The 27,975-nt window shown below is 42.8% G+C and overlaps 5 protein-coding genes across 10 annotated transcripts in view; 2 read left to right on the top strand and 3 right to left on the bottom strand.

Annotated features, from left to right (window-relative positions):
- The window catches only part of LOC131137820 (uncharacterized), a 3,671-nt gene extending 2,070 nt beyond the window's left edge, over positions 1-1,601 (bottom strand). The window contains exons 1-2 of the mRNA XM_058086156.1: positions 1,589-1,601; positions 2-343 (exon numbers count right to left, since the gene is read on the bottom strand). Of these exons, the coding sequence (XP_057942139.1) occupies positions 2-313 (312 nt within the window). The 5' untranslated portion in view covers positions 314-343; positions 1,589-1,601. The remainder of the gene's footprint in view (position 1; positions 344-1,588) is intronic.
- Positions 1,107-7,463, top strand: rabgef1 (RAB guanine nucleotide exchange factor (GEF) 1). 2 transcript variants are annotated; one of them, XM_058086152.1, is made up of 9 exons: positions 1,110-1,370; positions 1,867-2,046; positions 2,342-2,538; positions 3,468-3,640; positions 3,707-3,788; positions 3,864-3,996; positions 4,081-4,172; positions 5,400-5,656; positions 6,030-7,458. In XM_058086152.1, exons 2-9 carry the CDS (start codon positions 1,868-1,870, stop codon positions 6,459-6,461), a joined length of 1,545 nt encoding a protein of 514 aa, XP_057942135.1. In that variant the 5' UTR covers positions 1,110-1,370; position 1,867; the 3' UTR covers positions 6,462-7,458. The 2 variants fall into 2 exon arrangements, with proteins under 2 accessions (XP_057942134.1, XP_057942135.1); XM_058086151.1 differs by having other exon boundaries at positions 1,107-1,370; positions 3,707-3,996; positions 6,030-7,463.
- On the bottom strand, positions 3,270-14,903 carry kcnj6 (potassium inwardly rectifying channel subfamily J member 6). Of its 3 annotated transcripts, XM_058086154.1 has the most exons (4): positions 11,747-11,841; positions 9,434-10,354; positions 8,721-9,079; positions 3,270-8,445 (listed from the first exon to the last, which is right to left on the bottom strand). In XM_058086154.1, exons 1-3 carry the CDS (start codon positions 11,772-11,774, stop codon positions 8,745-8,747), a joined length of 1,284 nt encoding a protein of 427 aa, XP_057942137.1. In that variant the 5' UTR covers positions 11,775-11,841; the 3' UTR covers positions 3,270-8,445; positions 8,721-8,744. The 3 variants fall into 3 exon arrangements, with proteins under 3 accessions (XP_057942137.1, XP_057942136.1, XP_057942138.1); XM_058086153.1 differs by having other exon boundaries at positions 3,273-9,079; XM_058086155.1 differs by lacking the exon at positions 11,747-11,841 and adding an exon at positions 14,676-14,903 and having other exon boundaries at positions 3,274-9,079.
- Positions 14,416-27,975, top strand: si:dkey-183i3.6 (LAT2 domain-containing protein). Of its 3 annotated transcripts, none has more exons than XM_058086159.1 (11): positions 14,416-14,553; positions 18,608-18,808; positions 25,322-25,426; positions 26,520-26,571; positions 26,663-26,706; positions 26,783-26,819; positions 26,897-26,913; positions 26,991-27,048; positions 27,490-27,548; positions 27,630-27,689; positions 27,757-27,975. In XM_058086159.1, exons 3-11 carry the CDS (start codon positions 25,324-25,326, stop codon positions 27,903-27,905), a joined length of 579 nt encoding a protein of 192 aa, XP_057942142.1. In that variant the 5' UTR covers positions 14,416-14,553; positions 18,608-18,808; positions 25,322-25,323; the 3' UTR covers positions 27,906-27,975. The 3 variants fall into 3 exon arrangements, with proteins under 3 accessions (XP_057942142.1, XP_057942143.1, XP_057942141.1); XM_058086160.1 differs by having other exon boundaries at positions 14,423-14,536; XM_058086158.1 differs by lacking the exons at positions 14,416-14,553; positions 18,608-18,808 and adding an exon at positions 22,976-24,290.
- kctd7 (potassium channel tetramerization domain containing 7) lies at positions 15,607-23,003 on the bottom strand. The gene is made up of 4 exons (XM_058086157.1): positions 22,457-23,003; positions 19,254-19,423; positions 18,597-18,775; positions 15,607-18,254 (listed from the first exon to the last, which is right to left on the bottom strand). Exons 1-4 carry the CDS (start codon positions 22,769-22,771, stop codon positions 17,878-17,880), a joined length of 1,041 nt encoding a protein of 346 aa, XP_057942140.1. The 5' UTR covers positions 22,772-23,003; the 3' UTR covers positions 15,607-17,877.

Below are 27,975 nucleotides of genomic sequence, written 5' to 3'. Positions count from 1 at the left end.
CCTGTTGGGCAATGTGGTCGAGCAGCAAGGACAGGGCCAGAGCAACAATGCCGACCCCCCCGCGGCTGACCCTGCTCCCCCACAGCTCTCTGTTCAGACGGAGGCCGAACACCTCCTGCTGCTCATCGCTCATGCCCCGCTGCAAAGAGGCGTATTGGTGCTGCAGTGCCACCGCCGAGTCCAGTGACAGAAAGGTGGTGAGAACGGGATCCAAGGAGATGTATGGGATGGTATTGGCGTCTCGGGCGATGAGGAAAAGCTCCTGGACGGTGGCCTGTGAGGGAAGGCACAGGCTGGGGCCCAGCAGGATCATGGTGTGTGTGTGCGTTTATGTGTTGTATGTCTGTGAAAACAAGTCCACAGTATTTTTGACCTTGTGTTTGTTTGCATAGTCAGAATGACGTGAACTTTTCTAGTAAACCATTGGAAAATAACACAAAAGCAGCTAGAAAACACTGTCAATTGTCCAAACATTGATAGTATTAACACCAAGGGTTAAGGGTAGTGTCAGTATCAGATCTATACTATTTTTCTTCTAGATAGTCTTCTTTGTTTTTTTTTAAGATAAATAAATTTGTTGAATATTTTATGCCAATAATATGTATTCAGTGTTTTATTGTGATTAGAATCATGATTAAGAATGCAAAATCACACAATCATTAAAAGAGCTTGAAAAAAAGTAAAAAAGTATCCGTATCGGGGCGCCTCATTTGTGCTCGCTCACGTTCTATACAAGATGATGACCACTAGATGGCAGTGTTGACCTGCTTCCCCCCACCGCTTTTGACAATTGTTTCTTTGTCATGAATAACGACGTGTTTTTCTCCAACTGACTGACGAGTTCCTCTAGCTAATACTATAATAAGACCAACGAGTACTCACTCAAGGACTGTTGCAACGTAGTAATATTAACATAACAATAAAAAACTTAACATTACCATAGTAAGATAACATAACCACAATTTTCAGTCTCGCCCACCCCGACTAAAGGGTTCACTTCTCAAAACTGTTCGTAAAAACAAACAAACGCTGCTTCCGCCAATCACGTGACCTTGGTTCGAAATTCCCAACGTCCTGGCATTCCTGTGCTTGGTGACGTCACGGATCAATGTTCCGCCTCTTTTTGTGTGAAGAGGAATAATGCATTCATTCAATAAGTACAGTGGGAAATATTGTGCCACATTCGACATTTATCAATATCACAGGATCCATTTTATATGATTGAGTTAAATTTTCCGTCACATCCACTTCCGGTTACTCTCGAGGAAGACGTTCGTTAGATTATCGTCGCGTCACCACGACAGGAGAGGAAAGATAATATATTTTATAGTATTTGTCTACATTGGTGACGGCGGTGAAACACATTAAAGGTGAGGACTTTAACGACAATAATTACAACGCAATTGAATGGTACAGTTCTACGACGAATTCATGTCCCGTTAACATGTTAGCTAACGTTAGCAACCTGGTACCGTCAACGTTATAATTAGCAATGCCCTCCAGAATGTCGAGAAATGTGGAAGTGCCAAAGACTTAACTGTACTCTCAGCATATCATAGCAATTCTCACCACGTACGGAAATACGCACCCTACTGGCTGTGATGACGCACAAGCAATTTGGAATATGTCGATCTTTTGGGTATTGAGAAAAAATATATATACAATGAGATAATGTAACAGAGAAAATAAGCATACCTAGCAATTTTAAGCATCTTATATAATGGTATCTGAGTGAGTCAGGAGAGTAAGGCAGGAGCACGTCTGACTATAGATTAGAAGGGTCTGTGTTCAAATCACGTTCGTTTATATTTTGTGTGGCGTGAACAGGGAGGCCATCAAAACATTAAAAGCTCATTTTTATGGCAGCATGAGTCAGAGGACGGAGCGTCGTGGCATCCATGTGGACCAGTCGGAGCTCCTGTGCAAAAAGGGATGCGGTTACTATGGCAACACGGCCTGGCAGGGCCTGTGCTCCAAGTGTTGGAGGGAGGAGTACCAGCGGGTTCGGCAAAAACAGATCCAGGACGACTGGGCCCTAGCTGAAAAGTAAGCATTATTACATGCATGCACTATTGCATGTGTGACATACTAGTACAGTTGAAACCACTTATATCAAAAGCCCTGTTTTTATGTCGACATGTGATGTAGTATTGTCCACTTTGTCATTATTGCTAAGCAGGGTGAAACTTAACACAACTACTGGCTAATTACACAGCATTTAAACCAAACAAAATCCTTTGTTATTGACTATGTTATTGCCTATATGATTACCTATGCATCGCCAAAAATGGGATGCAGTGAACAGCGTATTTCTTCAACTAAGCTTCACATCTTCCTTCAGGCTGCAGCGAGAGGAGGAGGCGGCTGCATACGCCAGCAGTCATGGGGTGCCAGCCCAGACCCAGTCCACGCCAACCACCCATTCCTCTCTCGGACCCTTCTCAAAGTTTGAGGAGAAGAAAACCAACGAGAAGACACGGAAAGTCACGACAGTCAAGAAGTTTTTCAGCCCGTCGTCACGCACTGCTTCCAAGAAAGGTACGTTGAGAATAAAAAGCAGTCCAGTCAATGATTTATCTACAAGAAGGCAACATGCAAATATACTAACTCACAAACTGGTATAAAAGTCTAGACACTGAAAAGAGATGATATATACACATTTGTGCACTTAAAATGTTCTAATTATAGCAGGGGTGTTTATTTACCTAAAGGGGTGTCAATTGGAAGCAGGCCACTGTCACTGTTATTTTCTAAATGTGAAAATGTACTTTAATAATGATATGGAGTACATGCGAGAGTGGAAAGGAAAACGTAGCACTTTTTGAGCAAATGGTGATTCAGTCATTCATTCATTCGCCAGCCAATCACAGGGCACATATAGACAAACAACCATTCACACTCACATTCATACCTATGGACAATTTGGAGTCACCAATTAACCTAGCATGTTTTTGGAATGTGGGAGGAAACCGGAGTACCCGGAGAAAACCCACGCATGCACGGGGAGAACATGCAAACTCCACACAGAGATGGCCGAGGAATTGAACTCCGGTCTCCAAGCTGCGAGGCCTGTGCGCTAACCACTCGTCGGCCGTGCAGCCCAGCAAATGGTCATTTACTGTATATATAAGTATATTGCACCACACAGCGTTCCCTGGTGGTTTAATGCTACACACAATCTTTCATGCAGATGGTGTATGTCTGATTCCCACCCAGCCATTACCAATGTTGGTAATAATGATAGTAATAGTGGTAAGGAGCAAACTGCTCAGCCATCATTCATAGTTCATTTTAAAGGAAATGCAAAGGTAAATAAAGTTGCCGTATGCCGACTACTCACAGTACTTCAAATGCAGCTACTGCCATCTTGTGAAGTTAGTATTAAAAAAAAACTACACCTGGTGGTTGCCTACAGCCACAGCCATAGCTGTTAATGTTATTATGTTTTTTTTCTTTTTTTTTGTCAGAATCTCCTGAGGTGAAGATGACCAGTCCGTCCATGAGCCGCCACGCTAGACTGGACTTTGACTCTGACCAGGTCTCCAGGGACTTTGTGGAGTTCTTGAAGAACTTCCAGCGGCCCGGCCGGGAGATCCACAAACAGTGTCGGAGCTTCCTTCTCAGCATGTCCGGCAAGAAGGTGGCTACTATGAGACTTAGGCTGACCTCTCATGGGTTTGACTCCTGTCCTCGAAATGTGTTTCAGGACTTGAATGCAGAAGAACTATCAGAGTGTGTTCAGGACTTCTACCAGAGCATGGCGGACCGCCTTACCAGTCACTTCAAAGGTGGGCAACAAAAGCGTCTTCTCATCGTCTTCATGAATGTCAGCAATAGCTGTAAATGTTGGTTGGGTTCTCCAGGTTCCTCCGAGGCTGTAGAGCAGGTGATGGACCAGGTGGAAAAGTACATCATGTCTCGTCTGTACAAAAGCGTTTTCTGCCCAGAAACAACCGATGATGAAAGGAAGGACCTCGCCATGCAGAACAGGATCAGGTTGGTGATGCATTGGCTCAGTTTTCCACTATAAAGCAGCGCATTTTCCTGTACAAATAAACTGTCTCTCTCTTGGTGCTGCAGAGCTCTACACTGGGTCAACATCCAGATGCTTTGTGTGCCGATGGATGAGGAAATCCCGGAAGCGTCAGAAAATGTGGTTAAAGCCATAACAGGTCAATTTTTTCAGTGCTCTTCAATACAGTCATTATGTTTTTGGAATTATTGTTATGTTTGTGTGTTTTTCCTTCACAATTTGTGTGATGACAGCATTTCCTCAAATAGTCGACTCTTCTTTAATCAACGCTTTGCCTCGATGATTCAGACTTTCAAGTCAAGTTTATTGATTTATATACATCGACTCAGTAAATCTTGAATTAATTAAATCAGTAAACTTATTCATTCATATCTGTTTTTACGAATACAATTATTTAATTCATTCATTTTCTACAGCTTATCCTCACAAGGGTCACGGGGGTGCTGGAGCCTATCCCAGCTGTCTTCGGTCGCCAGCCAATCACAGGGCACAAATAGACAAACAACCATTCACACTCACATTCATACCTATGGACAATTTGGAGTCACCAATTAACCTAGCATGTTTTTGGAATTATGGGAGGAAACCGGAGTACCCGGAGAAAACCCACACATGCACGGGGAGAACATGCAAACCCCACACAGAGATGGCCGAGGGTGGAATCGAACTTGGGTCTCCTAGCTATGTGGTCTACGCGTTAACCACTCAAGCACCGTGCAGATCCTGCTAAATTATCACAATATACCACGAAATGTATCTATTTTTTTAAATACTGCATTCAAATGTACATTATGTAATATTTACAATAATACAGTAAATATATTTCAAGAATATCTATGGAAAGAATTAATGATTAAGTATCATAAAAATACTAATAATGTACAAATAATTGCCTCCTCTCTATTAAATGCTGAAATAAAACTCTTTAGTGTAAATTAGATAGGTGGTTGATTTGAAACACTAAATCACGTAAAAAAATAGGATCAAAGGAGAAACAAGAAAATATGTAAAAAAACTAAAGGAAAATGTAGGAGAAACGCAGAGCACGGCACACTGGCTATTAGGTCGAGGAAGGCGTACCGGCATAGGCTAAAAATGAGCAAAGACTGACTAAGAGTTAGTAAGGAAAAGACTAGCGGAGGTACTTTGATAATGGTTGACCTCTGATAATGGTTGTGTATAATTGGTCTGTAATAAAAAGAGAAAACAGAAGATGGCAGTGTTGTAGACCAAGATGGAGGAAGCCTGATATATGACTCTATTTGGGGGCTGTCTGGTGGGTTACATTGTGGTGGTCAGGAACCATATAGTATATGTAGTTACAATGGTACAATCACCAAAAACTATTTTGGATTGTCTGCTGCAGACATTATCGAGATGGACTCCAAGAAGGTTCCCCGCGACAAGCTGTCGTGTGTCACCCGCTGCAGCAAGCACATCTTCGCTGCCATCAGGAACACCAAAAGCGAGCCGGCGTCGGCGGACGACTTCCTCCCCGCCCTCATCTACATCGTGCTCAAAGCCAACCCGCCAAGACTCCAGTCCAACATCCAGTACATCACGCGCTTCTGCAACCCCAGCAGGTTGATGACAGGAGAGGACGGATACTACTTCACCAACCTGGTCTGCTTTCATTTTTTACATCATTATTCCCATAAACCACAACAATCATGTAAACAGTATTTTCTGATCAAAAATAAGCATTCGTCAAAAAATGATTTTTGTTGCATCAACCGTATATTGTGGGCGTTTAGAACACTTTTTGATAATGCGCCTCAACATGGGCCAAAAATGGTATCTCCTCTCAAGGGTTGCGGGGGTGCTGGAGCCTATCCCAGCTGTCTTCGGGCGAGAGGCGGGGTACACCATGGACTGGTCGTCAGCCAATCACAGGACTAATATATCTATATAACAATAATTATAATAGTGATCATCATCATAATAACACTGCGGTTACTTGAGGGAAACATGAAAAGTGTCTTCTATGTTGTTTCAGTGCTGTGCAGCAGCCTTCATCGAGAAGCTGGATGCTCAGTCCCTCAACCTCACCCCAGAGGAATTTGAGTGCTACATGTCAGGCCAGGCCTCGCCCCGAGTTCCCAACCCGGGGGGGAACGATTGGCACCACCGCGACACCCTGCCGTATCCCGCAGAGCCTCCAAGCCCTGCGCTTGCCCAGCTCCACCGCAACTTGGAGCTGCTGTCGGGCCTCTGCAGTCGCCAGGAGACCCTGATTGGGGAGGCCCAGAGGCTGAGGGCCGACCTGCTCTCCTGGCCCGACAGCGTGCAGCGCGAGGTTCACGGCGTCATGGAGAAATACCCCCTGAAGGTGCTGGGCTGCACCGTGTCAGCCATGGACGACAATGCCGACAACATAGACAATGACCTGCTGCCCTTACCGCTCACGCCGCAGGTGTTTGCCGGGTAATGTTGTTCACACACACACACACACACTCCTGCTCGGAAAAGTCCACACGTCACCTGTGTTTCGTGTTAAATGATTAACTCCTACTCCTACTACATCTGAAGCCGAGCTTCTTCACGACCTTCCCTACTTTCAATCAAAAGTGAAGAAAGTTGGAGAAGTTCAGGTCATTATTTTTACATTTTACACACTAGGAAAAAACACTATTTTTTAATTAACGTAAATGTATTTAATTAATGTACCGTAGGTGGACTAAGTACGGAACACTCCTATACAAGGCCACAACATTAGGTACACCTGCAACCTACAAACTTCTGCCTTTAAAGTCTTGTTTTCTACAACCAAAGTATTACAAACAGCTCCAAGTAGTGCAGAGGCTGCATCACTAGAAGTTTGGGGTGGACTGGTGTACCTAATGGAGTACGCACACGCACTTAGCATACATAATCCTGATACTTGTCACAAGCGCATGACCAAACTCACTCCAAGAGTACTTTTTAAAAAGAATAACTTGACTACACCTGCACACCTCTAATTGTGTTTAAACTTGAATGTGTATATATGTTGAATTCAAACAGTATTTTAGCGGGGCGATGTTCACTGTGGGAGGAAGTCAAAGGAATTGCATTTTGAAAAATGAAAATAAATCCACAAAACATGAATGCTTGTGTATTTGCTGCCCAATAATAAGTTTTCACAAATGTGCAATGTTACTGTTTATTTAGGATATTTATGATACTGTCGGGTGATGTGAGGTTTTTTTAGTTTACTGCAACATCTCTCTCCAGCCTCTCCCATGTGCAAAACAGTGAGAAAAAAGCAGTTTTAAAGGGCCGTCGAGTGAAGTCAGCATAAAGGAAAGTCATGGCTTACCTTGTGGAACTTTCCACAAAGCTTCAAGGGAAGGGGTTGTGGTGTGAGTGGGTGGTGGGGCTGGACTTGAAGAAGAACTCGTCATTGGTTTCAACTGGAGCTTTGCATCCTTTTCGTATGTGCTTCTCCTCACAGTATAAATAAATACATCATACAGAATAAATTCATGTTTGTACATGCTTATACACACTGGACACTTCATTAGGTACATCTGCACAATCTCATGAGATTCACTACAAGAGCTGTATCATACATTTACAAAGATAATAATTGATTACTTCAACACAATGTTCATTTTCATCTAATATACTTTTGTTATAATCTCTCTGACATTCAAATTCTGACATGACAAGAATGCTGGTCAAACATCTTCTATGTGACACAAGCACACTGATGTTTTTAAGGACTTATGTATGTGCTGGTCGTATGACAGGAGCACTCTGCTGTTTTTCAAGATCTACAACAAAAATGCCCTTCAAAGAGCCACTTTATGCGACCGGGGCACTCTGCTGTTATTAAGGACATACTACAAAAACGCTTGTCAAAGATCCTCTATCTAGAAGGAGTATTCTTCTGTTTTTAAGGACCTACTGCAAAAAAATTGTCAAAGATCCTCTATATGACAAGACACCTCTGTTGTCTTTAAGGACCTATTACAAATGGTCATCAAAGACTCTCTTTGTGACAGGAGGGTTGTTGTTGTTTTCAAGGATCTACTACAAAGACAGCAACGCTGTTGTTTTTAAGGACCTATTGCAAAAACTCTTCAAAGGGTCTTTATATGACAGGAAGGCCTGGCTGTTTTTAAGGGCCTCCTACAAAAACACTCGTCAGAGATCCTCTAAATGACATGAACGCTCCGACAACAAAAATGAACCTACTACAACGGCCCTCTGTACGACAGGAAGTGTTGTTTTTAAAGGCCTACTGCAAAAACGCTAGTCAGAGTTCCTCTATATGAAAGGAGTGCTCTGCTGTTTTTAAGGACCGACTATAAAAATCCTTTATTTGTGATTATTACCTTTGTAAAGTCTGAATTATTGATGCAGCTCTCATAACGGCCGTCATTACCTGGTGCAAGTGTTCCTAATGAGGTGTCCTGTCAGTGTATATTCTGAAAAAGAAAAAAAACAAAAGGTAAACAATGAAAGCTTGATAGATACAGTAAGGCATAGTATTATTTACAGGCCTAGCCTAAGAGAATTAGTATCAAACGTGTCAAATATTCACTCAACCAAAACATTTCATCTTATGTACAAAAATACTTAATATGCAAATGCATCTATAGGAATAGTCTACTAGAAAAAATAATAGGGATCTTGTCAGGAGAGACATGCATGTTGCACTGTCAGGGTGTCACGGTGTTGTTTCCTTGCTAAAATACGTCACCTAACGTCACTCCGCACATCCCGGCTACACTTTGGACTCGCTCTCCATGTTGCCGATGTCTCCGTTCCTCTCAGTCTGTGGGGTGCTCTTAGTCTCTGGCGCCCCCTCTTGTTCAGCCTCGGGCAGGCCCTGCTGGCTGAGCTTGCTGGCCAGCGACCAGGTGAGGGGCAGGCGGGCGCGGCTGCTCATGTCGGCCAGTTCCTTGGCGCTGCAGGCGGGCGTGTTGGTCTCGTAGATGTCATGGAAGCTGTTGTAGTCCACCTCGTAGAAGCCGTCCTCCAGCGTCAGGACAGGTGTGAAGCGGTAGCCCCACTTGATCTCGCTGCTCACGTATGAGCTCCTGGCCTGGCACGTCATGCCTGCACACACAATACATTGGAGGATACCATCCATCCACCCCGATACCTGTTTGTCCATTCGTACCACTTTATCTGTTAGCCTGTCTCCCTGTCTCAGTCAGTTGGTCCATCCCTGTCTGTTTGTCATAATCTGTCCATCAGCCCATATCTGTGCCACCCGTTCTTATCTGTCAGCCCGTCCATCTGTCCCTATGTGTCAGTAAGTCCCTCCATCTGTACCGATGTATCAGTCTCTGCCTGTACCTATATTATAGTAATCCTGGTCTCTTTGTCCGTCCACCAACATTACATTACGCATTATGACTTGACTATTGCCTGTAATTTCACCGATTAGATCAGTCTAGATGGACTCACCAGTGGCCTCCACCATGCCTTCCAGGATAACGACTATTTCCAGCTCCTCCTTGGCCAGGTGTGCAGGTGAGATGTCCCAGAAGGGGCTGTTCTGGTTGATCTCGTGACAGATGATAAGCGGCGACACGAGGAAGAGCCTGTCATCTCCCGTGTTGTAGCCCACGTTAATGTCTGTCTGGTTGAGGGGGATGAACTCGCCCTCCTTGGTCTGCTTGGACTTGATCAACTTGGCCCGGATGGAGGCCTCCACAATGTGCGAGTTCCGGAGGTCCCCGACTCGGAACATCAGGCACAACCGCCCATCTCTCATGGAAATGACAGCATTGGTGGAAAACACCAACGTCTCGGCACGTTTCTTGGGCTGCGAGATCTTGACGAACATACAGCCCACCATAAAGGCGTTGACGATAGATCCCAGCACCGACTGGACCAGGAGCAGAACGATGCCCTCGGGGCACTTGTCCGTGATGACCCTGTATCCGTACCCAATGGTGGTCTCTGTCTCAATGGAGAACAGAAAGGCAGACACAAAACCGTTCAGGTTGTTAACACACGGAGTCCAAAGGTTGTCCGCTATGTGGTCCAGATCCCCACGCAGGTACGCAATGAGCCACCACATGAAGCCGAAGAAGAGCCATGTGACCGTGTAGACCAGGACAAAGATGAACAGATTGAACCTCCACTTCAAGTCCACCAGCGTGGTGAAGATGTCCGTCAGGTAACGGTAGGTCTCGCGCACGTTGCCGTGGTGGACGTTGCATTTGCCGTCTTTCTGAACATAGCGCTGGATCCTCTTGGCCCTGTCCATTTCCACCAGCTGTTTGGGCAGGTCCTCGCGGGCCTGCTTGGGCAACTTGGGCTGTCTGTTGATGACTGGGCTTTCCACATCCTGCTCCATCAGGGTTCTGGATGGATTCAAGCCTAAGAAAGGACCGGGAACAGCATTAGTGGATATCAGCTGTAGGTCCAGACATCCACCGAAGCTGGTGAAAGACACATTATTAAAGTAATAACAGGACCTGCCACGCAGAGGATTAATTTCTATTTTGCTACAGCTCCTGAAAACAACAGAGTGGTTCTGTGATATGTGTAGAGGATGTCTAACTAGTGTAGCGCCATCAAAACAGCAGAGCACTCTGGTCATATTGTGGATCTAGTGTTTTGCAGTGGGATCTTTGACTAGTGTAATCATCATGATTTGTTTTAATTTATAATTCTAATAATGACAATTGGTGAGATAATTTACACAAATATCTTTGTTTGCCTCCCCCATGTGGCAACTAGTAGCTAAACAGCCTGAGCAGTTTCTGCTTCAGATGTGATTGCGTCAACCTTCCACTGATATTCTTCACCGTATCGGACAGTTTGGGAGCTATTTATGTTCACCGGGTGAAAAAAAACAAAACAATTCAACTGTCATTTTTACTGTTTAGTTTTGCCGTGCCCCCAGTCTGGAGGTCATTTCCGCCCCAGTGGCCCCTTGAAGCCGCCATCAGTGTATTTACCAGTGGAACAAATGGCGGGCGTTGATGCCGTTCTGCACTACTCGCACTCACAGGGGAATATTATGAGCTTGAGCAGCACTGGTATCCATGGCAACGCACCGCTCAGGCTATCAAGTGCTGGCAATATAGCAGGTTGTACTGAAAGAGGCAACAGCGTTGGACGAACCCATTGTTTACATTACAAATACTGCTAGTACCTACCCCTGGACTCTAAATTAGCATTTTAACAATAATCAACAAACAACTACTGTTCCAATTAAATAATTAGTCTGGCTGATCGTCAATAAATAAGTGAACTTTAGCAAAAGGCATTAGTTCTCACAGGCCTCCAGCTCCATGGAGGCTAATGAGTAGCATTGGACGCTAAAGCAATCAGCTTTGGAATGTAATAATGTAAAAGCAGAGACAATCTTGCAGCAAACATATTCAGCAAACATGACAAAAAGCTATTGTCTCATGAAATTATATAATTAGTTGCTAAGGAAGTTCGCACCAGAGCCTTGAGGCTAACTAATAGCATCAGAAGCTAAAGCAATAACCTCCATGAATCTGTGTTCATTAATTATGAAATTTAATAATGTTTGAGTGACTAAAAGCAGAGTCAGTTTTATACTAATTTAAAATGCATCTGGGCAAAACAAACATAACAAAAACCTACTGTCACGAGAAATCATGAGCAGCTAAAGAGGCTTCATGGATGCTAACGGGCAGCAGCAAGGTAATGCAATCTCTTTCATCTTTGTTCATTAAACACCATAATATATGATAATGTTTGAGTAAATAAAAGCAGGGCCAATATAACACTTACTTATGTTCATCCAGGTGAAAAAAGACATTGTGACAAGGAATATAGATACAATTAGTAACTGAAGATGTTAGGGCCTACATGGAGGCTAACTAGTAGCATGGAATCTCAAAGCTAAATACATTTAACCATGGATCATTAACAATAGAATTTAATGTTTAAACAACTATTAGACACGATTATATTTATCAAGATGACACATCACACCCAGAAGCTAATACAGTAATCCCTTGTTTATTGTGGTTAATTAGTTCCAGACCCAAACTTAATAAGTGAATTTCTGCAAAGTAGGATTCCTTATTCATACATCCAATATTTTCACAGTTACAGCATTGAAAACCATTTCCGACCTTCTAAGTACTGATTGTTAACATTATTAGAGCCCTCTAGATATGAACTAACACCCCTATAGTGAGCTTTACACATAACCCAATATAGTAAACATAGGAGTAAATAAACCATTCAATATATAAATAAGACTTGTGTGTGCTGCTATAAATGTTTTCTCCTGAGGAGCGCATAGGTTGACATTGCAGGTTCAGAATTGATCGCTTGCCGTGGGTCATGGCCACAACATTATCCCGTGTTTTTTTTTTAGAGATTATTTTAGAGACTGTTATGCCTTTGGGAGATAAAGCAAACCTGCAATAAAAGCCTGTTGTTGCGGCAATCAAGTGTGGTTTGTGTCTCTCAACCAACATTACAGCAACATTACCGACACCTAGTGGCAGGTGTAGGATATTACTATCAACGTCTCGTCTTTAAATGCCTGATATATGCATTTTATTTCATTTAGTCATTTTTATGCTTGAAAATGTTTAATTTAGGCAAAAGGTATGTGACATTTACTTAAATAAGAATATTTTGACTAATGTATTCAACCACGAAATGGCATGATTAACTCAGACTATTTGTTTCATATCTAGTGGTTAGCATGTTAGCCACACAGTCAAATTGGTGACTCTAAATTGTCCATAAATGTGAATGATATTGTGAATGGTTGTTTGTCTATATGTGCCCCATGATTCAGCTGGGATAGGCTCCAGCATACCCCGAGACCCTAGTGAGGAGAAGCAGCATAGAACATGGATAGATGGAGTAAAGCCACCAAATTCAAACCACAAAGTGTAATACTATACTATGTAATACTAGACTGTATATGCTAGCACATTAGCCATAGCCACTTATATAATTATACCAGTATTAGAGGCAAAACACAAGAGTTTTGTTCCTTGAATCCAAATTCTATTAAATGAAGATTAACCTTGTCACCAGTGAGCCTGGCATGCTAACGCTAGCAGACAGACACAGATGGACATTTCCAATGCAGATTTATTTGTAAAGATGTGTAAACAATGCTGTACATATATTGATTTGTGCAAAAACAATGGGCACCATTGTGCTGTGCCATAAAAACTCCTAAAGCCCGACAGACTGGCTAGTCGTGGTTGCTAGGCTGCCATTGTTTGGAGATGGGGGGGTTTAGCAAACAGAAAATCGGATTGTTTAAGCAGGTGTAGCACAATGGCTCCTCGTTGGCATGCAATGGAGACATTATCATTATTATTATTACTATTATAAACATCAATTATTCCCCAGTTTAATCATCAGCGGCTTGGCTAGATACAAAAGTGGCCAAAAGATTGCAAAAAAATGTAAATTTTATGACAATACAGGTGGCATTTTCAATACAAAACATAGCATAATCACCTGCGGTGAGTCCTTTCAATGTTTCACTTTAAAAGCCTCTTGGGAAACATTCTGTCTGCAGACGTTTAATGTGAAACATATGGTTAGGAGGTGTCTGGCTAACCATTTAAGTCGACTGCTTTTATCGAAAACCAATAATCACAACAGAAAAAGTGTGTATTGCATAAATATGTGCATTTTAGCAAGTGTAACGCTAATTAGTATCATATTTTACACTTGATAATGTATTATTGGAGGGAAAATGGCTTTTTATTGTAAGGTAATGATTAGGCACACTTCTATATACAATATACAATATAAGGTATAAGGTGCACTTCCACAATAGGAATGGAATGGCCTGGAATGGAATGGAATGGCCTTTATTGTCATTATACAAGATGTACAACGAGATTGGAGAGCTTCTCCTTTCAGTGCAGTAGTCAAGTTTAAAAAAAAAAAAAAAGTATATAAATAGTAATGAGTGCTTGGTCAAATTCTGTCTTTAGGAATCTAATAATGATCACAAACGTATTCAATGAACAATATATCTATTATTAATACGTATCCAGTAACATACAGCTGAGATGTGGATGTTTTCTTCAAATACCTTAGCAAATATTGATCTACGTTGGAAAAAGTTTGGACACCCCTGGCTTTGCCCCTCTCGTGGGACGCAGAGCAGTCTGCACCGAACCGCTATTGCAAAATGGCTAATTAAAGAAGTCCAAATGAAAAGTGAGCATTTTTGCGTATTAAAAGGAACATTTTTCGCACTAGGCTTTTGCTTTGGATATCATTAGAGTGTTCGGGTATGCCTAATGAAGTGTCCAGTGAGTTATTTTTGCTCCCAACCACACTTTAGAGTCACAGGCTCAAGTATTTCAGGTGGGGGAAGGGGGGCTGCTTCTATGTGTTGTCATGGTGACAGAGGCGAGGGAATGTATCCAATAATACTGTTATATACTAGTATCAGGCAGCAGCGTGTTATGAATTGTACTCCTTGTTGCGCCACAGAAGCTGATGAAGGCCGCCGGCCTGCGGGAGTGCAGAACGGGGAACATCTTTGCTAACACCCCCTCCTCCATCCTCTCATCACGTCGCAAGGTTAGCACTAATAAGAGGTTAGTCTTCTTATGTAACCATACACCCCCCATGCCGAAACGAGCACATGATCGCTCCCAGTGGTGGGGGAGGAGATGTTCTAAATCGTAATGATGATAATAATATTATAAAAGGTGCTTACCTGCGGCAAATTGACGTCCCGCATCATCCTTTCCTTCCCATCCGTATTAGTCCAGATTGATCCCGGCTGAAGATGAGAGGAGAGGCTATAAATCGCCCTTTTCCTGTTCCTCCATCCTTCCTCCTTCCAAGGCTCTGAAGAGCTTGCTGGGCCGTCAGCCTCCTCCCACCTCTCCCTCTTCTTCCAACACCACCGGCAGCACCAGCAGGCAGCATCAGCCCTCCTCCTCCTCTGATGGGAGAGAGAGAAAGCAGGATGTCCACATACTCCTAAATGTAAATTTAGATAACTAGCTACTACTACTAGTTACTTTCACCAAAACGCCTGCGCTGCCAATGATGTCAAATCTGCTATACTGATCTCCAAAAAATGAGTATATCTCCTCATACAAAGAACAATAGAAAGCAAACGACAACAGTATACATTTACTAATGACTCAAAGTTATTATTGAAAGTATTGTCTACCGTCAAGCATGCACGCGTGCATGAGTGCTTCTGGCACTGAGGGGGCTGTGGTTCACTGAGGGGAAACATGAATATTGCGACACAGATCATGATCTGCTTTTTTCTCTAGAGTTTTATGAGGCATTAACAGTATGCAGCATATCATGCATCGTCTTCCTGACATCGAAAACACTATTTTTCCCGGATGTTGGTCACTTAGATTGCCAATAGTGACAAAACTAGTGACATTTTCTGGTCTTTTGCCAAGATAATTGTGTTTTGCCTCCAGTCAGGCATGATAGCAGTCGTGGCGTCATGGTCTGGGGCTGTATAAGTGCTGTGCGAACTAAGGGAGCAGCGGTTTCCAACATGTGACATTATGATCCTTGTCTTCCCGACAGCAACATCAAACCCACTATGTTCCTGGCAAATAATTGTGTTTCAGTGTGGTGGTGACATCACATTCTGAGACTGCTCGAGTGCTGCCAGCACCGGGGGAGCTGTGCTGAAGCAGAATCTTGGCTGCAAGACAGTTTTCCAAATACACCTCCCAGATGAGGAGTATCTTGCTGAAGGTGATGGAAGGTGGGGAAGCGCAAGGTGCACCAATGTTGTCATCATGGAGGAGTTTCCAGCAACAACCTGTGTAGTTCTGCTCAATTCCATGCCAGAGAGGGTGAGCATGGTGATAGAACGTGCCTGCCTGCTCACTGATGAATCAAAGCAGATGAGACATTTTATGCAAATGCACAGCAATTAAAAAACAATCATTGTTTAAGTATTTCATAAATAACTCAACAAGACCGCACGCGTTGTGATTCATTACTGTAGTATCAGTCATGAAAGTATAATATGGTGCTTTATTTCACTACAAACAAAACCACCACGCCTTGGGAGCACGACAGCTTCCTAGAAGCCAACACATTCATAAGAAACATACAATATAAACAAGTAGTGCTCCATCTATTATTACAACATAAATATAGTGAGAAGGTACAAAATACAGTTATACATTTTGACTATAAAATCACAAGGTGCTCACAATTCATCAAGTACAAGGACAACATGTCCAATAAGCTTAGCTTTAGCTCGACTTCACAACATTAGATTTACGGAAGCTACTATTGAAATAAATAAAAGAGTGGAATGTTGCTTTAAGTAAGAAGCACGCGTGAAGTTATTATGGCAGGGATGAGCATGACCGACGCACCCTTTGTGAAATTCATTATGAACTGAAGCATTAATGAATCGACCCATCCCTACTAGAAAGAACATCAGACAAGCATATGAGGTTCATGTGTACATTGTTGTGATGCTTTAGCTCATTTTACCCTGTTGCAGCGGAGTGGCGGACCCCCATTTCTTAGTCATATCCACCCACACTTTTTTTTAACCAATTAGAAGAGAGCTGTTTATCCAGCTCACTCAGTCACAGGTCCCCAGGGTCAAAAGGGGGGCATCCGTGTCAACTGAAACCAATAATCTTTTTTTTTTCTTTGCTGGCCTCGAGCGGTCATTAAAACAAATCAATGATTTCTTCCCCTTTGGCAAGTATTTCGATAGGTTTCTGACATTTCACCTTCTAAGCAAAGAATGCATGAATGACAGAAATCAGGCATATACTGTTGAGTATCTGTAAACGCATACAAATTAGTCAGGAGCTGCGGGCTGAAATCTTCGTTGGAATATTGCAGTGTGCTGTTTTATGAGAAGTCCACGCCATCATTATCCTTTAACCAAATATTTTCCGCTAATAATAGAGACGGGGAGTGTTATTGGAGCTGGAAATAATAGTTACGCAAAATCAGAGAAGGTGGTGATCGAGAAGGTGGGCGTTACACCCTCTTAATGAGTCATACACACACAGGAAAAAGGCAAGCGCGAGGTCATGCAGGAAGGATGACTGAGCTGGCCGTAGTTTATGCAGACCTGCCAATCAATTTTCTGTGCGCACCCACCCTTCTATAATGTGTGCAGGCCAATAAATAATGAGCCATGCGCTGCACTTTGGACACCTTTCGTTAGGGTTGAAGGCGTGACGTGACATGAACTCTTTGAGCAACCACACCACTTGTTGACTATTTAGCTTGTTAGCTAGTGAGTGAACGATAGTGATTAAAAGGGGAAGAGTCAGTGGATCCGAAATCGGAGAAGGCGTTCACGGCGGTGGGCTGTCCGACCTCTGAATGAGTCACGTTGACCAATCTCAGCCTTAAGGGTCAGCGTCGACACAGCTTGAGAATTCTTTTGAAGTGCACAAGAGGCTACATACGAAGACTGAATAAGGAAGCTAAAACCAATGAAATGCGTACCTGAGACCTGACCGTACAAGCGTATTAAAGGGTCAAAATATGTGCTATGTATAAAGAATCCGTACATGTTGGCGGGCTGAGGTCTTCACAGCACAGGAGAGCATAATCCAAGATTCAGAAACAGATCCAGAACTCTGAACAGAAACCGGCGAACTGCAACAAAATGCATACTTGAAAAGCAGCGACGCATACAAGCGTATTCAAGGGTCAAAATGTGTGTACATGTTAGCAGGTCTCTGTGTGTGGGTTTCCGGCTTTCTCCCACATTCCAAAAACATGCACGCTAGAACAAATGGTACAGAGAAGGGATGGCTGGATGATGGAAATATCTGCATTAGGTTATGCTGGAAGTAAAAAAGCATGTGAAATGGTTATACTTCAATATCTGATAGGACTGCCAACACTGTGGCATGTCCTAGTAAAATATTTTGCCTGTTGGTCCAGTGTCACCACCACGTGATCTTGAACTCGTAGATGGGTCTCTTGCAATAGTAATGGTTGATGAGGTGCTTGTCACACACACCGATGCATTGCTGCTCGGCCGCGATGCCGCGCTCGGCCAGGTCACCCACAATGCAGTGCAGCAAGTCGTAGACGTCGGCCACTGCCTCCCAGGGCCCAAAGGACACGTCCACCTCGCAGTGGTGCTCGAAGAGCTTGGCCTCCCCGTCTGAGCGCTCAAAGCGCAGCGAGTTAAAAAGCGGGCGCTCGTACGGTGTGATGGGCATTTCCTCCTTGTAGACACACACCTTCAGCTTGGCGAAGCGCGCCTTCTTTTGCATGGCTCTCAGCTTGGCGATTTCCACTATACGCTCCAGATTGTCTGAAAGAACAAACCACTGATTTATTTATGATCCTCTTCTGCTTTCAAAGTGAATTATTCATGTCATTCAAACATTTCAACTTCATTCATGGTACATTGCTTAGCCATCATACAAAATTGCCTGTACTTGTTTACATTATGTTTCCAGGTGTATCTTATGGTATCAGTCTTGTAACATCTTGTTTGTTGAAAGAGATGAGACCGTTTTAATCACACGCTACAAATTGACCATTTGTAGGACTTAATATGTGGACCATCAAAATCTAATACCAAACCATCATAAAAAAAAATATGACAAATAGCAGGAAGTCGCACTCACACACTCATGCAACCTGTCTTCACCTTTGTAATAGGGCAGCAGGTCGAGGAAGGCTTGCCGCACTTTCTCCCCGGTGAGCGGCTGAGTATCTTCTAAGCGGTCCAGCAGGGGTCCGATGGAGTAGTACTGAGCCTCCCTGTGCACCGACCTCACTCGCTCCCTGTGAGGTAGTTCGCCCTCACGCAGGAAGTTCAGGATGTCCCTTTAATAGTAGAGGGAGACCACAGGCTACAGAGTGAGTATTCTCTCTTTCTATTTTTTTTTTTTTTATAATCCACACCGTTTACCTGCTGTATTTCCAGGAATGACTTACGCATCAAAAATCTGCACATTTTTAGGGACGTGAATGCTCAATCGCGAACATGTGGGTCTCCAGGGGAAAAATATTTGAGATTTGCATGCTGCATTGTTCTACTCAAGGAGGGAACTATGTGAAACTGTGTGAGCTATGCTGAACTGTAATGGGGTTCACGGTCCCAGTAGATGAGATTACAAGCAGTGGGGGCCATTATTTCCGATTTCCCCTGGCATTCTGCAACCCCGTAAGGGTGGAGAACATTGCGAGGTCACTCTGCGATTGCACAACAGGCAGCAATATACACAAACACAAGCAGCATTGTGCAAGTGTACCGGTACACACACACACACACACACACACACACACACAAAGCACTATTTACCCAAAGTATGCTCCATCCCGATCAATGAAGAACCGCCCCTCTGCGTCACGTGGGATGTGATGGCGCCCGCTGAACATGGCGGCCAGCATGGTGTCATCATAGCGCCGCAGTGTGGAGAGGCGAGTGGTGAAGTAGGTGCCGCCCACATTCAGAGAGATGACCTCAGGAAACTAAAGATTACAATGAAAGAAGTCAAATAATAATAATGTTTTTCATGCAGTTTTTAAATGAAAATTTTTATTATTAAGGGAGAAAAAAAAACCTACATGGCCCTGTGTGAAAAAGTGATTGCCCCCTAAACTCAATAACTGGTTGGGCCACCCTTAGCAGCAACAACTGCAATCAAGCATTTGTGCTAACTTGCAATGAGTCTTTTACAGCACTGTGGAGGAATTTTGGCCCTCTCATCTTTGCAGAATTGTTGTCATTCAGCCACATTGGAGGGTTTTCCAGCATGACATCAGCTTCCTCAATGAGCTAAATAACTTCTTCGGAAGGTTTGAGGCTCTGAACAATAACCCTGCGAGGAAGGCTACCCCCCACCCCGATGAACAGGCAGTCAAGTTTGATACTGCTGCTGTGTGGAGAGTCCTGAGGAAGGTCAACGTCCGGAAAGCTGCAGGCCCAGACGCCATTCCAGGACGGGTGATCAAGGAATGTGCAGACCAGCTGGCCCACGTGCTCACAGACATCTTCAACACCTCACTGGCCCAAGCTGTAGTCCCCCCGTGTTTCAAGTCCGCCACAATAATTCCAGTGCCCAAGAAACCATCTATTACATGTCTGAACGACTTTCGGCCCGTTGCACTCACATCAACCATTATGAAATGTTTCGAGAGGGTGGTTAAGGACCATATCACCTCCATACTCCCCCCATCACTCGACCCTTTCCAATTCGCGTACCAGCCAAACCGCTCCACTGAAGACGCCATCTCCACTGCTCTCCACCTGAGCCTGGAGCACCTGGAGAAGAAAAACACCCATGTACGGATGCTGTTCCTGGACTTCAGCTCAGCATTCAACACGATCATCCCCCAGGACCTGGTACACAAGTTGGAGCCACTGGGCCTCAAGACCTCCCTGTGCAACTGGCTGCTTGACTTCCTCACAGATAGAACCCAGTATGTCAGAGTGGGCGACAACACATCCAGTGTCATCTCCCTGAACACCGGCTCACCCCAGGGATGTGTTCTGAGCCCCCTGTTGTTTACCCTAATGACCCATGACTGTCGCCCCAAGTACAGCAGCAACCATATCCTGAAGTACGCGGACGACACAACAGTTGTGGGCCTCATTCAGGGCAACAACGAACTGGCTTACAGGGAGGAAGTGCGACACCTTGTGGATTGGTGCAAGGCGAACAACCTGATCCTGAATGTTGACAAAACAAAGGAGATCATCGTCGACTTCAGGAGATCCAGACCCAGCCACACTCCACTCAGCATCAACGACACAGCCGTAGAAGTTGTGAACACAACCAAGTACTTGGGGGTGCATATCACGGACAACCTCGGCTGGTCACTCCACACCTCCGCTCTGGCGAAGAAGGCACAGCAGCGACTGCACTTCTTATTATTATTATTATTATTTATTATTACAGTACTTATCTTCTTTTGTGTCTGTTATTATATGGGAGCCAGGCAACGACATTTCGTTGGCAATTTCACTACTGTGTTTTTGTGCAATGACAATAAAGGGAGTCTATCTATCTATCGATCTATGAAGCACATTTTAAGGTCATGCCACAGCATCTCAATAGGATTCAGGTCAGGACTTTGACTAGGCCACTCCAAAGTCTTCATTTGTTTTTTCTTCAGCCATTCATGGGTGGATTTGCTGGTGTGTTTTGGATCATTGTCCTGCTGCAGAACCCAAGTTGGTTTCAACTTGGGTTCTGCATTCTCCTTCAGGAGTTTTTGGTAGACAGCATAATTCATGGTTCCATTTATCACAGAAAGTCTTCCAGGTCCTGAAGCAGCAAAACAGCCTCAGATGACCACACTACCACCACCATATTTTACTGCTGGTATGATGTTAATTTTCTGAAATGTGGTGTTACCTTCCAAAAAGTTAAACTTTTGTCTCGTCAGACCATCAGAGTATTTTCCAAAGGTGATAGGGATCATCAAGATGTTTTCTGGCAAAATTGAGACGAGACTTGATGTTCTTTATATTCAGCATTGGTCTTAGTCTTGGAACTCTGCCATGCAGGACGCTTTTGCCTAGTGTCTTTCTTAGGGTGGAGTCATGAACACTGATCTTAACGGAGGCAAGTGAGGCATGTGGTTCTTTGGATGTTGTTGTGGGGTCTTTTGTGACCTCTTGGATGAGAGTCGCTGTGCTCTTGGGGTCATTTTGGTTGGCTGGCCGCTCCTGGGAAGGTTCCCCACTGCCATTTGTGGATAATGGCTCTCACTGTGGTTTGTTGGAGTCCCAAATCTTTAGAACTTTAGACTTTTCCAGCTCCAGACTGATCTCAGTTAATCTCAGTTAAGTTATGTTGTAACGGTGGGGGCAAACATTTTTTCACAGAGTGCCATTTTTTTTCCTCCCTCAATAATAAAGTATTTCATTTAAAATGCATTTTGTGTTCAGTTGTGTTGTCATTGACAAATATTTTAATTTGTTTGATGATCTAAAACATAAGATCTGGGTTTGTTTGAATGTTTTCTCAGTACTTGCGAGTTCTCCAGGCACTTCCATATGTATTCCAAAAACCATATATGCTTGACCAAAGTTAGTGTCAATGTGAGGGTTAATGATTGCTTTTGTCTTGCTTTTTGCCCTGTGATTGACTGGTCTTTCCCATTATCAGCTGGGATAGGCTCCAGCTCCCCGCAGCCTTCAACAGGATATGCAGTATACAAAATAGATGAATGGACATGTGGCATCGTAGTACAAATAAGACACATACAATAAGGTCCAGGTGTGATGAGAATTTTGCAAAAACAATTATGATAACATATCTCACACACCTAAAGCAACTAATCAGTGTTAAACTGCATGAGTAAGAAGGGAATTATGCTGCCATATTTAGGTCCAACAGGTTGGTAAATCAGAGGACAACATTGATCATGTGACTCAGTCTCAGCCAATCAATTTAAAATGTAATAATTATTACTGCATTAGTAGCAGGAGTTGTACTTTCGAGGCCGGATGTTCATACAATAGTGTGAATGTGGGCCGGGGGGACCGGGATCTACCTCCTGATCCTGTCCAGCGTCCAGCGGGGAGCGGGTGGGCTTGCTCCGGGCGAGGCTCGCCGCCGGGGAGGCCGTCGGCTTCCGGAAGTCATCCTCAGTAGCGTCCGAGCCTGCATCCATGGCATCGCTCGGTTTTTCGGTGTCGCCCGGCGCAGAGAACACCACCATCACTCGAGGTAGCGGCAGCGTTCGCCGCTCCTGGATGAAGCGTCTCACCCGAGTAGTCGCGGCGGGCAGGGGGCTCCGGGACGGGGACTGTCTGTCCCTGCCGCCGCCATCAGAGACGCTGGAGCCGCTCGCACCATTCTGCTGCATGCGCTTCCGAGCGAGCTAGTAATGCACGAGCAGATTACTAGCATCAACAACAATATTACGACTATAGCGCCAACACTACTAACAAGCTAGGCGACTACTTTTTGTCTTACTCCGTTGTTAAACACGTTTATAGTGACCCTTTTTTAAAAATATTTCCCCAACCAATTAAAGAGTTGATGTGTTTCATTTGAACGTTAGGATTAACCCAGGGTTGTTTTCGCTCGTGCGTACTACGGCGTCGCTAATTAGTGACGTCATCACGCCTTGGCACGCTAACTCGGAAGTCAAATCAGTGATTTGACTTTGACGATTTTGCAGAAATATCGACATTTCAGATAATTAATTTTAAACATCATATTATCTGAACTGTAATGTTGTTGTTCTATCGCTTTAATCAAATATTTAAGCATTTTTAAGTTGGAGATGAACTGAATGAATGAATTGAATAACTATAGCAAGCCAACAAGCGATAAACGATGCGGGTGTCCAAAGTGCAGCACGGCTGCCATTTTAAGACAATAGTTTGTTTTCATTGCCATTTTGTAAAAATGTAATTTAATTCCTTCTTAATGTGACATTACACTAATTTGCTCTGTCATCTATTACACAAAGCTGAGCTCTATATTTTTGGGTACAGATACCATATGGCTACCTACATTAATAATAATAATAATACATTTTATTTGGATAGCGCTTTTCAAAATACTCAAAGAAGAATGGAGTTGAATAAAAGCAAGTAAACAGAGTAAAAGATACAGGAAAATACAACATTCATTTGTTAATACACAGTTAAACATGAGTAAAAGCTGGGCGGGGCACAGCAGTCAATTAGATTGGTTTTAGCATCTTTTAGCATGTACAAATGTAGGTTGGAAAATGTTTGGACACCCCTGTCCTATAACGTCCAATGCAAGACTTGTGTTGTATGTGCCTTGAGAATAATAATGAGTTCAGGAAGGGATTAATGTAACAATATGTTTATGATTGTAGTTTGCAGTGGCGTAGAAGTGCACTGTATTATGCTGAGCTGTTTCTAATTATAGGTGAAGCTATACCCGAGAGAAACAAAATGTATTGTAGCGATAACTAACACGTATCAACTCATAATAGTGTTCATATTTTGGACCAAACAGGAATGGTAACAAAAAAATCTACCAACTGTTTGCAACAATAATTTGTGTTAGGTGTCAACATGACAGTTAAGAACAATAGTGACAGCCAAATGTTGGCATAATTTCTTGTGAGTTTGAATAATGACCCGTGTAATGACCATTTGGTCTGACGATACTTAGACCCATGAGATCAGACTAAAGAAATGACCTTTAGGTGTTTCACACAAGGAGAGTATAAACCACAAATGTGTCCACTTACCACAGCACAGTACTAGATCGGTGCTTCGTGTCTTGTCTTGAGTGTGACGGATGTGGCAAAAGTGTTGAGAAAGGAAGTGTACACAGTTCACAGCTGATGTTGTCTCAGGGTGGTCGTGGCAGGAAGGAGAGCAGCCGGACCACTGAAGGTAACAGCAACATGTAATCATCGTAATATGCAATTTTGTGAGTTTAACATGTTCATGTCAAATTTGTGGCTTTCCAGTATAGAATAATGTTGTATAAAATACAGATTTATCTAATTGAGCAGACCTGTATTCTCATAAGTTGGATTTATTTTGTCTGTCATGCTTGTTGGTTTGTATGGATGCTTCATTGGAGACATTGGTGAGATATGAAACATTCAAAATATTCTTTTTGGTTTTGAGCATTTATTAGAACACATAGAAATACTTTGGTTCATTGTAATGATTAGCAATCACCAAATATGATACAACATTGTCAACTTTGGATTTTATATACAGTATTCCAACCAATATTCTGTATCTATAGAGTATACTACTATTGTATTATTATTAATATTAAAGTCAATCATTTGAGGTATTTATTTTAAAACTGCATTTTATGTATTTATAGTCATCTAAATGGATTGCATGTATTTGTTTATTTTATTTGTATCTAAGTGGTAAATCGAAGGCTCAATGTTTTAGGTGACTACAAAATCATTGAAATTCTTGGAGAATAGCTGAGGATTATGGGAAGTGCAACACAATTCCTACGAGTGTATCATTCCAATTAATTGGTTAGGGGTCTGTCAAATTGGATCATAGTCATTAGTGCTTCCTGCCTTCTATATGCAAATGATTCGTTAGCCAGAGTGTAAATGAATCATGTGTGCTCCATTTTTTACTCATTAGGTTTAATCATGTCCGGTGTGTGTCGACGTCAGTTCATATTATGCCACTGCAAACTACAGCCACGATAATTAAGATATTTGTAAAGTATCTTTGCAAAGACAAAGATAGAAGGGACAGGTGTTCCCAATGAAGTGCATGTATCTTTTAAATGGTTTACCGCCATGCTATTGCTTGAAGATGTCTGACCACAATCTGTGTAAAGTTTTTTTTCGGCCAACCACATCCTGTGTCATTTACAGAAAATCAGCACATACTCTTAATTACGTCAAACGTCCACCTCTTGTGTCCTGTGCTGCTTTCAGGCATGCTGGGAAGTTCCAGTGTACAGTGCACGGTTCTGACGGTTGTTTCGTTGGCCTCCCTGAGTCTGCTGTGTCTTCTGTGCCTGCGATGTAAAAAGAAGTCCAGTAAGTGAAGCTTTAATAAGCACTAATACTTGGTTGCTTCGACATGAGGTAAATGTAAGTACTGTATCTTTAAGAGAACTGTGCCATTAAATAAAACTATTCATCCCTGCGAGATGACTCCCGCTTTAAATTGAATTGTCATCGAGTATGTACGTCGACTGCCAGAGAGAAATAAGAAGGTGGAGTACTGCCGGTATTTTTAAATGGTCATTTATATAGTGGTACCTTGGCATAGTGATACCTTGGTTAGTTCGTTTATTTATTTATTTTTGCTTTGAACTGCGAGCTAAAATTTGGGTTACTAGCAGCGAATTACCGGCAAGATTAGCCAAGGACAGCTATTTGGGGGCTTATGTCAATGTGACCATAGCTGACGACGAGAATGGATGTAAATAGCATTAGCAGCGCACTAGCTCGTCACCTGGAAAGATTTTCAAAACATGCATACATTGTAGCGATGTAATTAATGTTACTTATCAGGTATTGTATTAAACAATGGCAGGAACAACATTACATTAAAAGCACTAAATGAATACAGAGCCACCTTCCGCCAGTACGAGCCTGGAGTTTGTTTTCAGACAGGTACAACGCACAAATGTGTACATTAGCACTCAGTAAGGTCATTAAATCTTACCTTACCTTCCCGATCTCCTGAGTGAGTGTGGCCAGCATGCTAACCACTGAACCGTATGCTACGAAAATCATGTTTTATTTCCTCATAACATTGTGTCATTATTATTTGACTTTACTTTTGTAAATTGTTTTCCATTTTGTTTTTGGTTGTGTTGTACCTGTATATGGAAATACACATAAATATGCACGTATACACAGTATGTATATGTTTGTGTGTATAAATATACACGAACATATGTGTATAGTATATACATACATACTGTACACACACACACACACACACACACTTATTTTTTCTATTACAGCTCAAAAGTTTGGAGGTACCTTATCATTCACTGGCACAAGAAAGTGTCTATAAACATTCAGTACATTTTTTCCCCATAAAATGATTCTAAACACAAATAATCATTTACAAAATCTTTCTATTTTTTCTGCTGATACCTCCTTCTGTGTTTGATAGTTCCTGCAGACATGATACATGAAGAAACTCAAATATACAACTCGCAGACATTGTGAGTATGGATTGTTTTCATCCCACATTCTTTCCTGGGCACCTTCATTGTCTCATCACTGATATATGGACATTTGACAACATTTCTGCAGCCAGAGTGGGAGGAGCAGGTTTACTGTAATGCGATCAAAAACAGGTATATTCTTTGATTTGATTGATTTGTACTGATGTATTGCATTTCTCTTTGGCCAATTATGTTTGTTTTTTTTCAGTCATCAAAGCCAACCAAATTCCCCCATGTGCCTCCAAGTATGTATTATCATATATATGTATATATATATTCATCTAAAACCAAAGATCAATAGTTGTGTCATGGTTGTTTCCAGTGAGGATTTTAATGCTGGTGAGTTTTGCAGAATTATTTTCAAATCTACCCTCATCACATGTATCACTAATTAGCCACTCTATTTATGTTGGCAGCTACAGGTATGTATTCAATGGCTGCATCTCCACCCAGAGGTTGGGAGCATGTATATGTGTAAGTGTGCAATTTTCCACTTATACGTGTGCTCATGGACAAACAAGATATTTCATTCATTTTCTACCGCTTATCCTCACGGGGTCGCAGGGGTGCTGGAGCCTATCACAGCTGTCTTCCAGCGAGAGGCAGGGTACACCCTGGACTGGTCACCTGCCAATCACAGGGCACATATAGACAAACAACCATTCACACTCACATTCATACCTATGGACAATTTTGAGTCGCCAATTAACCTAGCATGATTTTGGAATGTGGGAGGAAACCGGAGTACCCGGAAAAAACCCACGCATGCACGGGGGGAACATGCAAACTCCACACAAAGATGGACAAGGGTGGAATTGAACTCGGGTCTCCTAGCTGTGTGGCCTGCACACTAACCACTCACCCACCTTGCAGCCTACAAACAAGATCATGTTTGCCTTTTTTTTTGCTTTGCAGAGCTCCACTCCCCTTCACAGTGTATGAAAATGACACAATCTCACCATTGAAGATGAAAGGTGGGCTCATCCTGTTTTTTTAAAAAACGCCATCAACCTCTTCTGCATGATTGTGTTAATCATACGCCATTGTGTCCTCAGATGCTGACCCCTTGATGGGCGACTATGCAAACATTCCCGCAGTGGCACCAAAAAACGAGGGTATGAGACACGACAGCCCTGACGGGATTAGCTTCACTCACACTAACACAATGCACTTTCAAACCAGACGATGAAGACTATGAAAACTCTGAGTTCCTGGCACAAAGAACTCTGGAAGTGGAGGATGGTGAGGGCACACTTGTTTGCTTTTTTTGGTTTGTTATTGATGTGAACACTCCCTTTTCTCTTTTGGCCCACTCATCATATCATATATGAACAAAAAAGGGATTTGCAAATGACGTGGACGACGAAAGACAACATAATTAATAAACACACTGAACTTGTT

This window comes from Doryrhamphus excisus, chromosome 11, assembly GCF_030265055.1.
Source record: "Doryrhamphus excisus isolate RoL2022-K1 chromosome 11, RoL_Dexc_1.0, whole genome shotgun sequence".
Taxonomy (NCBI): domain Eukaryota; kingdom Metazoa; phylum Chordata; class Actinopteri; order Syngnathiformes; family Syngnathidae; genus Doryrhamphus; species Doryrhamphus excisus.
Note: the sequence above shows the minus strand (reverse complement) of the source record. Positions and strands in the feature narration are given on the sequence as shown.